The 9,753-nt window shown below is 36.6% G+C and overlaps 2 protein-coding genes across 3 annotated transcripts; both read left to right on the forward strand.

Moving 5' to 3' along the window:
* The first annotated feature begins 929 nt into the window (after nucleotides 1–929).
* Nucleotides 930–6,498, forward strand: hirip3 (HIRA interacting protein 3). Its single transcript, XM_058653790.1, has 8 exons — nucleotides 930–1,183; nucleotides 2,807–2,927; nucleotides 3,049–3,199; nucleotides 3,723–4,100; nucleotides 4,196–4,347; nucleotides 4,687–4,834; nucleotides 5,420–5,518; nucleotides 6,072–6,498. Exons 1-8 carry the CDS (start codon nucleotides 1,110–1,112, stop codon nucleotides 6,257–6,259), a joined length of 1,311 nt encoding a protein of 436 aa, XP_058509773.1. The 5' UTR covers nucleotides 930–1,109; the 3' UTR covers nucleotides 6,260–6,498.
* A 502-nt stretch (nucleotides 6,499–7,000) lies between these two features.
* Nucleotides 7,001–9,501, forward strand: antkmt (adenine nucleotide translocase lysine methyltransferase). 2 transcript variants are annotated; one of them, XM_058653305.1, is made up of 6 exons: nucleotides 7,006–7,354; nucleotides 7,504–7,667; nucleotides 7,780–7,884; nucleotides 7,968–8,108; nucleotides 8,550–8,600; nucleotides 8,712–9,501. In XM_058653305.1, exons 2-6 carry the CDS (start codon nucleotides 7,506–7,508, stop codon nucleotides 8,901–8,903), a joined length of 651 nt encoding a protein of 216 aa, XP_058509288.1. In that variant the 5' UTR covers nucleotides 7,006–7,354; nucleotides 7,504–7,505; the 3' UTR covers nucleotides 8,904–9,501. The 2 variants fall into 2 exon arrangements, with proteins under 2 accessions (XP_058509289.1, XP_058509288.1); XM_058653306.1 differs by having other exon boundaries at nucleotides 7,001–7,667.
* The last annotated feature ends 252 nt before the right edge of the window (nucleotides 9,502–9,753 follow it).

Below are 9,753 nucleotides of genomic sequence, written 5' to 3' on the forward strand. Positions count from 1 at the left end.
TTACATTTGGCCGTGTGTATGAGTGAATGGTTGTTCATCAATGGACTGGCAATCTGTCCAGGGTGTACCCCACCTTTCACCCTATGTTAGCTGGAGTTGGCTCCAGCAACCCTGCAAGTTAACCCTGTGGAGGATAAAGCTGTAGACGATGGATGGATGATGATTAGATATATTTGGACACACACTGTGATAAAGTGATAGAGAACACACAAGCCGGGCACAGTAACATTGGGTAGCACTTATCTGCATCCGGGAAGCAATGAGGGATAGAATTCCTTGCTCAGAGCATCTCAGCCCTGTCCCAGGATGTGAAGCGGGATCCTCAGGTTACAAGTCCAATTCCTTTTCTGCTTGGCCCTGTGCTACCACAAATTCTGTGAAATTCACTTGGAGTAAACGATCATGTTAATGATTTTTCGCACACAATGGGTGTTAGTTGTTGACTTAATGGACAACCTTTTCATTTTGGGAAATATTTATGCCACAAATAACAATTTGAGAAACAAATTCCCTTTTGTGGAGGTAAAGGGGGAAAAGTTCTACATTTCTGAATATTTTTGCTGATGCAAAATTGATCTAAGGATGACTCATGACTGATTGTTCATTGAATAGTACTGCAGAATTTGATCGTTTATACCGTAGTCTAAAATATTTTGATGTATGGAGATAAATAGAAAAATAGAAATAATGCATTTTGGAGGAATAAAGGCAAAAACAATTAATGGGTTATTAATGGACATTTAAATTGACCCTTCTGTTTATTTACATTTAAAGCAATAATACAATGGAAGACTTTAATCTCTGAGATTAAAGTCAGAATTCGGATTTTTTTTTTTTCTCAGAATTCTGGCTTGTATGTGGCCTTAATCCTCTTCAGCGACGAACAAAATTAGAACGTCTGTTTAAGAAAAAGCAACTATTTTAGTGAAGTTTGACAACACTTCTGATTCACCCTCCTGTCCAAAAGATGGCGGTGTTGATTCTAAAAGCAGTTTGCATTTAAACAAGACAATGGGAAAAAGGGCGTGCCGCTAACGTGACGTCATTTCCGTTGACAACAGGTGGTCCGCCAGTTTCATCATAATATTAAACCACTAGAGCGGGAAGCAATGGTGTCCAACCAAGAAGCAGCCAGAGTCCGCCGGTTTGTTTGCGATCAACTCCGCGATGAGCCGGACCTCAGGTATACAACATTCTAGAGTCGTGTTTTTAAGTGATGATTGTGCAAAAACACATTGGCCCTAACTGTGGTCTTCTTTAGGGTTTTTATGCAACCTATTGCACTACAACCTCACTTAGCGTTTACATTTATTTCAGGTTATAAAGCACTTAACCAAAGCTAGTTGCATGTTTTTCTCCGAACACCACGTACAAACACTGTTATTAATACAGATAAACATGGATATGGCATACATTAACATTAAACAAAGAGCACAAATGAAAAGTTTTAACTTTTTTCTTATATTTTTAAACGTTCTGCCCAATTTCCTTATTAAAAGCTGGCAATAAAAGTGCTGTTTTATCATGCCAGTGACTCAATTCGATGATGCATTGCGTCCTCAGTTTTCAATATTCATGCATATATCTTATTTTTTCATGTTATGTTGAGTTTAAACATGTGTTACTCTAAAACAAAACTAATGCAGGGAAATCGACTAGCAAATGTAACATGGCTGTAACTGTTTATGTGCTGTTACTGCATTAATGCAAAACTGTCCATGTCTAGATCACAATGCAACTTTGAATCTTTTCAAAACACATGAAAAATAAGCTTTGTAGTTATGGTACTTTCTTCTTCCAACATAGAGAAAATTCTGAGTCAGTGGTATCAATAATATATTCAGGATATATCTTCACTGAAGTACGGACATTGACAGCACAGGTGTGTAATTCTTTGCACAAAAAGAAAGCAATGAATACACATCCACTTAAATTATGACCAAAGTAGCTAGCAGTATAATATTTGTGTATGAGTTTACTTTATTAGTAAGGAGGTATTTGTACAGAAGAATACAAAAATATTCCCCTTATAATAAAGTCACATGCAAATGTAGACCAGCACAATGCAACAATAGTGGTGGTGGTGACTTCTTGCTGAAATAATTACAGTATGTGATTATTGTTTCTTATTGGTCAAACCCTTAGGGGTCCAGTGATGGTAAACAGACAGGATTTTCAACCTCTTTTTTGAAAAATAGTGAAAATATCAAAGGAAATATTTCAGTGACAGGAATGCCAAAAGTTTGAAGAATGAAGAACTCCGCAATGTTCCATTATCACCAAGTATTGGGGGGCTATTGTTGAACCGTTTTGATTAAATCAAATGGAAGAAATTCTTTTTATAGATTAGCAACCAACCTGAGAGCATTTGTTTGTGGAAAATTTGATAGGATTAAGGGTAATTTCTCTATTTTGCACACATGGTAATGTACATACTACCTTATGTTGTAACAATGGTTGTGAACTTTTATTACCTCTCACACTCCCACATTACTCAGTTACTATTTAACACTAGTGTGCCGTAATTATGTTGTAAATGTTCCTCACCCTGCATAATACTATCAGTTTACTCCAGGGGGCACAAACATTGTGAGTTTTAAAGTTAACTTGGAGTAATTAACAAAGCCATGTTAAAAGTGCCGGATACAGCTGCTGAGTGGAGTTTATTAATGTTATGAATTGCAGTTGTGTGTTACATATACATTTAAATCTTTATATTATATTATTATAATAATGCTTATTTAAAAACACATTTTACCTTTTCCTTTGTACAAATTGATATAATTACTCTACTGTCTTATTCCAGTAAACTGAGCTTGGGGATTTTAAAGAAGCGTTACTTGGCGTTGGAGGGACTTGAATCATTAAATCCACATACACGAAATTACATGAAACAGGTGGTTGAAGAGGAGCTGATGAAGATGCAGGTAAATAAATCCATCCTATACAGCTTAATACAAGAGGTTAACATTTTATGGGGGTTCATTATAGTGCTGGGATATTACTGTTATCATCATCATGATCACTGTTAGTTTTTTTCTCATCTAGGACGTTGATGAAAATGGAGGTGAGCAGGAGACCAAGAAGCCCCAAAACAAAAGGAAAAGAGAGCAGGAAAACGACGAGGTGAAAAGTGGGACAGATGAGGAAGATGAATCCAGAGCAAAGAAATCCCGCTGTCAGTCAAGCTCATCATCAGGTTGTTTTAATAATTTTATTTTCCTTTTTAACTGTAAAGTTATTTATCTAATATACAGTGTTTGAATTTGCGGTCAACCAGTGTTTCAATATTCTGATAAAGCCATGGCTGTCACTATATGTTCTGCTTACAGTACTAGCAGCACGTGTTGGCATGCTATATAATAAAATAAAAAGCTTGTCACAGCGTATAACTTTTTTCCATTGTGTGTGTGTGTTTAAAGCAAAGACACATATAGATACAAATATATTATTATGCCCATTACAATAGAAGGTTAAGCACTGAGTACATACAGTACTTTTAATTGTGTCCTTTATATATCTTGTTAGGTGGTTTATCTTAAATTACTTGAATATTGGTAATCATGTCAATAGAAAACACTTGTTATTTCAGAGACTCACACTCATCAGCCCCTGTATTAACATGATATAATTTGTGTCATCCAGTGAGTGTTACATTTTCATTTTTTTGCCTCTCTGTAAACTGTAGAATGTTTTTTTCTTTATTGTGTATTTAACGACAGAATCTGAGGATGAAGACGGCTGTAAAACAGGAAGTGAAAAGGAGGACCAAAGTAGTTCTGGGTCTGAGGACACGGTGGGGAAGGTGAAAAAACCCCAGCAAAAAACAAATGCAAAACAGACGCAGCGTACAAAAAATCAGGACTCTTCAGATGAGGAAGTGAGTGAGTCAGGAAAAAATGGGGATGAGAGTGACTGTGGTGACAGCCCAAAAGAAAGGATGAAACAGAAAGGCAATCCAACGAGTGGAGAGATGAAGAGAAGCAGCAGTTTAAGTCCTGGAAAGAAAAAAACCTCAAGTGGTGAAGAGGATGAAAGTGAGACAGATAAAAAGAATGACAAACTTGACTGTAACGAGTCCTCGGATGACAACGAAAAAGGTGACTATATAACCTGTCTACTTCTATATAAGACAAGTAAATGGTCAATTATTGTAGTCTCTTAATTTACTTTAATATGCCTTTCTTTCATGCAGATGAAAAGGTCCCTGTGCAAAAGAAGAATAATGAGACAGACTCAGATTCATCATCGCTCACTTCTTTGGAGGACGACGACCAGAAGGGTGGGACAGAAAATAGAAAAAAGAAAACTGTGAAAAAAGAGAGAGAGAGCACCAGGGGTGAAAAGGTGAGTTATTTTATCAGGCATTGTAATGTTTTTTTTTTTTATCTTAATATTAAATGTTTCTTATATAAGGTTGTTGATTGTTATTTTTGCTTGACTGTTGTTGGGGTGATGTCTTATGTTTTTGATAATTAATTATAACTTATTTTTTTTAAATACAGGTGGACACCAAAAGATATTTCTGCACCTTTTTGCTTTTTCCAATTAGAAAGGAGTGTTTTGTGCTTTCCGTCTTATCGAGACACAAAGTGCAAGATCCACCATCTTGCACTTTGTTTGTGTATTGAACACCTTTGGGTCACTAGAATAAAGTAGTCGTCTCAACTTCTCTGACTCCTGCAGGAGGACAATAAAACAGTTGTGAGGCTGAAACGTTACATCGCCCTCTGTGGTGTGAAGAGAAATTACAAGAAGCTCCTCAGTGGCTGTCGCTCTGTGCGCTCAATGGTTACTGCTCTAAAGAAGGAGCTTGAAGATCTCGGTGTCCAAGGTCAGTGGAAATACTTTCACTTTTAAACAGACCACAATTTACACATTAGTCAGTTAATTAAATTTGCTTTTAATGGGTTATTGTATTAAATGGTTAAAAAAATAAGAGAAAGAATTCCAAATGAGCTCTGGTGGCTGACGTCACACAATTCCATCTTACAACCCACATTTTGGCTGGAGGCTGCACTTTTAAAATCTATAGACTAATATTGCCTGCTATAATCAGGAAATAATCGGCCCTTGTGCCCTTGGATGTCAAAACAGTCGAGGACAAGCAAAAAAAAGAGGGCATTTTACTGAATCACCAAAGTTCAGGAGAGACGGCTAAGTTGGATCACTGCCATAAAACAAGTTCAACGCAAACATGTGTAGTAATCACTTCATATCAGGTAATCCAACATTAACTTACTTTTACTTGTTTATTTTACATGTGTGCATGTGTGAGCGTTATCTAGAGAAGGATGAGGTAGAGTTTATCAGAAAGTTGAAAATGTTGGGATAATGCAGGTCTGGAATAATGTCCACTCTAGCTGTAACTATCACACCGCAGAGTTGATCGCACACTCTTACATGCGTTTTCACACAGGTCAACCATCTATTAAGAAATGCAAGAGTGCCAGAATGAAGAGAGAAGAGGCTCAGGAGGTTGCTGAGCTTGATGTTAGCAACATCATTGCCACACAGGGTAACTATTGTTTTTTTTATATTTGTCATCACAGAAGAGTGGGGACACCCTTCTTCTAGAGGGTGCCACCACTTTCCCCGAAAGATTACAGCCATTGGTATTAATTAGCAAAGTAGGTTTCTTACAGTTATTTACAAGGCAAAATGAATCCAATTTTGTCATTGGTTTCTACCAACCAAAAATCACAAATGCAACGCAAAGTACAAGTGAATGCAAATTACCTTGTTCCTCTAAAATGCTGTGATGCATGCCATCATTTGTGAAAATGATATATCGTCTTGCCGTATAGTGTGGGTGTTAAATTCAGTTTGAACAAAAAATGACAAATTAATGTTGCACTCAATGTGGATTAATTAGACATTGTGCTATCATCCTTCTCTTGGTTTCTCTAACTGGAAACATGTATATATTACACTTGCTGAGAACACTACATTCTGTATTGCTTTATTACTTTAGGCATGGTTGATGAGCAGGATAGTCACAGCGCACTTGTATTGTTTTTATTTAACAGATTTGATTTGTGACATCTGTTAATGTAAATTTTATATTCCAGGTCGTCCTAAACGTAGAGGAGCCTCTGCAAGTTGGGAACAGCATGACCCTTTGTCTTCCACATATAAGCGCACTTTGCACTCTGGCTCTGATAGTGATCAGGAAAATGATAAAAGCAAAGGCCACAGAAGAACAAGAGACTGGGCCAACCTGCAGGGGATCATCAGTGATGATGCAGACAGTGACTGACGGAGTCACTTCCTATTCCACTTCCACTTAGATACGGACAATATTTCTGTCTGGGATTTGATCTTTGCAAATTGTTTTGGTATTAAGAGTATTGATTCTGCACATTTTTGCATTTTATTTTTGTCAAAAAAAGGTATTCTGTGAATCAAGGGCAGTTTTTTGCAAAGAAATATTTATTATAGTATTATATTTTTGCATCTCTATATATGTCCTTTTTCAAATAAACGTTTCAAATATTATATTGATATGGAAATATTATTTTGACCAAAATAAATGCATGAAGAGTGCAGATTTACATAATCTAACAGAAGGATACAGAACAGGTCACAAGAATATAATAGTCTTTGCTGTCATTGTACATGAGATGCAACACAATTATAATTACTTTACAATTTTCAGAGGTTTGAGGACTCTAAAATCTTTACAAACCTTTCAAGGGCCACATTCAGATATTTATTTTTTACTTCAAGAATGTAACATTGAAGTAATTCGATTTTTTTTCAAAACAATTTCAATTGGCATGTTGAACTTAACTAAAAAGGTTGCCACTAGAAAGTGACTACTTTAGTATGTTTCCAAATGTTTTAATTAAGTAGGTACATGGGGGGGGGGGGATATATGGATTTATATCCCAAATGAAGACCACCAGGGCCGCGGACCACATGGACAACACCCAAGTTAATAATTATCTGTCTGTGGTGGAAATATATGGTGATCCAGGTTCATTCGATGGACAAATTGAAACCAAAATGTATCCAACTCGTTTCATAGTTGGCGCTTCAGGAAGCACATCTCAAAGGAAAACAACGAAATGAATTCCGGAACTAGTGTAAAGTAAGCCCTCGGATGTACGGTATATTTTGTAGACGGACCAGTCCTACAGGCTAATGTGTCCGATGCAGCTGAACTTCCTCAGGTCACAAACCTTAATCTAGTTGTAGTAGTAGTATAATATATAGTCGTGTTCTCCGCGTGCGTGTGACATAAGTCTTTTAATGTTTTTGAATTAACTAATTAAGTACGTATGTTCCCATTCTGGCGTTTCTGCTTACAAGTGACCGTCAACCAGCTGCTTGCAACCCGTCTGTCACAGAGGTACCACAGTAATAAATAATAGTAGCGACATACATCAAACTTCAGACCCCAAGCTGCGTTGAAATAATTTCACTCGCACCAATAATAAAGATTGAGTTGAGATAGACCTAAACTGATTGTTACAATCTTGTTAAACACATTTAATGCAGAAATGGATGATGACATGCCAGAAGAGTGCTTTTCAGAGCTCAAGACTGGGAACCTTGGATTATGGGGTGTTGCACAGATAGCTGCTGGCAGTGGGCTTGCTGTATATGCCATGTGGGTGGGAATCCTCCAGCCAGGTTTCCGAAAAGTCCCTTTAAAGCTGCAGGTATGGCCTACTTTTAAAAAACATTCTCAAATAACCATGGCATGAGTGTACCTCTGCTTGTCACAGTTGTGCCAGTAAGGATGTTTTAGATGTATAACAATTTATTTTTTAGGTCCCTTATATTCCAGCCAGCAAAGTTCAAGTTGATAATGTCATGAGATTGTTGAGTGGTCGAAAAGGAGGCTTTGTCGATTTGGGGTCAGGTGATGGTCGCATTGTGAGTATGATCAGGATGGATTGGATCCTTATACTTGCACTGGTGAACTATGGAATTTTGACTGGTTATTTTCACATCTTAAGGTCTTGGAAGCCCACCAGCGGGGTTTCACCCCCTCTGTTGGTTATGAGCTCAACCCTTGGCTTGTCCGTCTTGCCCGCTTTCACGCATGGAGAGCAGGTCATCAAGGAAAAGTGTCGTACAGACGAGAAGATCTCTGGAAGGTTCAAAATTTTACACACCCATTGTACCATTAGTAACACTTTCACAAATTTTAAAATTATATGAGCTACAATTAAATGACAACATTTCAAAGTATTATTGTATTTGGTCTTGGCAACAATAATACTGTTTGATTACATTGCTTATTTATAAAAAATAATAATCATGTCCTTCCATCTGTATTGTTAAAAACAGATGTTCTTATTTAGACAGAGTTAAAATGAATTGTTCAAATATCTTTTTTTAATGTTCTTATAAGTCTAAGCATAATAGTTTAATTGACCTCCCTTCAGCAGGAGCCTTCATAAACATTAAAACAACATTGTCAGGCAGTACATCCTTTTGTTTCAGCATGTTTTAGGAGTTCTATTACATTTTGGAAGCAAGTACAAGTTTTACCAATTTGTGTTTACATCATTACATTGTACTATATCTCATCACAGGTTGACCTAACAAAATGCAAGAATGTCACAGTGTTTTTGGCTCCCAGCGTGGTGAGTAAATTATTGAATATAATACGTATTAATCCACAAACTAGTAGATCATATTGTATGTAATGAATATATATACGGCACAAGTATTAAATTGTGCTTGTATGTTCCTAGCTTTCATTATTACAGGAGAAGTTGCAGAATGAGCTTCCTGATGATGCCTTAGTTGTAGCTGGACGTTTTCCCTTTCCTGACTGGAAACCCTTCAAGATTGAGGGCCAGGGTGTGGACAGAGCCTGGGCATATAGCGTGCAAGCACAAAGACAGCATATCTTCAAGAAAAACAACACACTAACCTCCAGATAGCGACCTTGACAATGAACTATCCATAGCAAAATTATCCACTTGAAGTTATATGACATCGCTGGAATTTTGCCATCCTAGGTAACATAGAAATATTGTCACTAACCTACTGCTTATAAGATGTAAATATCCTGGATTGGGACTATCAAGTACATTTACTGCATGAAACCATGTTTTCTACTGCTTTAAATTGATTTATTCTCCAAACTGTTATCTGCAACGTTGGAAACACTTCTGCCTCTCAACACCTTTACACATTTGAGTGATCACTTGCTAGGGGAAGGAATGCTTTTATTGTTTGTTTTTAACAAGCTTATGTTAATTTTAAATCTTGTAGTTATTATATTAGAAGTAAGTAGAATAAGTATGAAGACCACAACTAATTCCTTTGTGGATCATGATCAGGCACACTTTGTGCTGGAGAAACTAGATATAAATGCATTATAAACCCAGATTATAATGCATGTATAAACCCCATCAGGTCAATGGTGTGCATCATCTGATGGCAAAACATAGTTATATATGTGCACATATTAATCTATTTTCATTCTTTTGCATGTTTAGATTTTACTTGTCAATAAACCTTTCTGCTGTAAAAGTAGCTGTGCTTATGTACTGTGTTTATGGGAATTATTCTGTCTTTCTTACTTTAATTTGTTACATCAACACATTTAATGGCCTAAATAAAACAAGTAATACATCTTTACAGTGACCAACAGTGATTCCCTGACATTGTTTAGGAAATTATAATTGGAATTAAAAAGTGCATCAACTACATACTACTGATAGTTTTGTGACTATTAAGCTACTTCGGTGGTATAGTAAGTATATGATTAAAGCATTTTAAACTTTA

The sequence above is a fragment of the Solea solea genome, chromosome 16, assembly GCF_958295425.1.
Source record: "Solea solea chromosome 16, fSolSol10.1, whole genome shotgun sequence".
NCBI classification, from domain to species: domain Eukaryota; kingdom Metazoa; phylum Chordata; class Actinopteri; order Pleuronectiformes; family Soleidae; genus Solea; species Solea solea.

Excerpts from the sequence above, each read along its gene's own strand:
- hirip3 (XM_058653790.1), top strand. The coding sequence starts at position 1,110 with ATGGTGTCCAACCAAGAAGCAGCCAGAGTCCGCCGGTTTGTTTGCGAT. Across the intron at positions 1,184-2,806 it reads CGCGATGAGCCGGACCTCAG|TAAACTGAGCTTGGGGATTT; the intron begins GTATACAACATT and ends GTCTTATTCCAG. Across the intron at positions 3,200-3,722 it reads TCAGTCAAGCTCATCATCAG|AATCTGAGGATGAAGACGGC; the intron begins GTTGTTTTAATA and ends ATTTAACGACAG.
- antkmt (XM_058653306.1), top strand. The coding sequence starts at position 7,506 with ATGGATGATGACATGCCAGAAGAGTGCTTTTCAGAGCTCAAGACTGGG. Across the intron at positions 7,668-7,779 it reads AAGTCCCTTTAAAGCTGCAG|GTCCCTTATATTCCAGCCAG; the intron begins GTATGGCCTACT and ends TTTATTTTTTAG. Across the intron at positions 8,601-8,711 it reads TGTTTTTGGCTCCCAGCGTG|CTTTCATTATTACAGGAGAA; the intron begins GTGAGTAAATTA and ends GTATGTTCCTAG.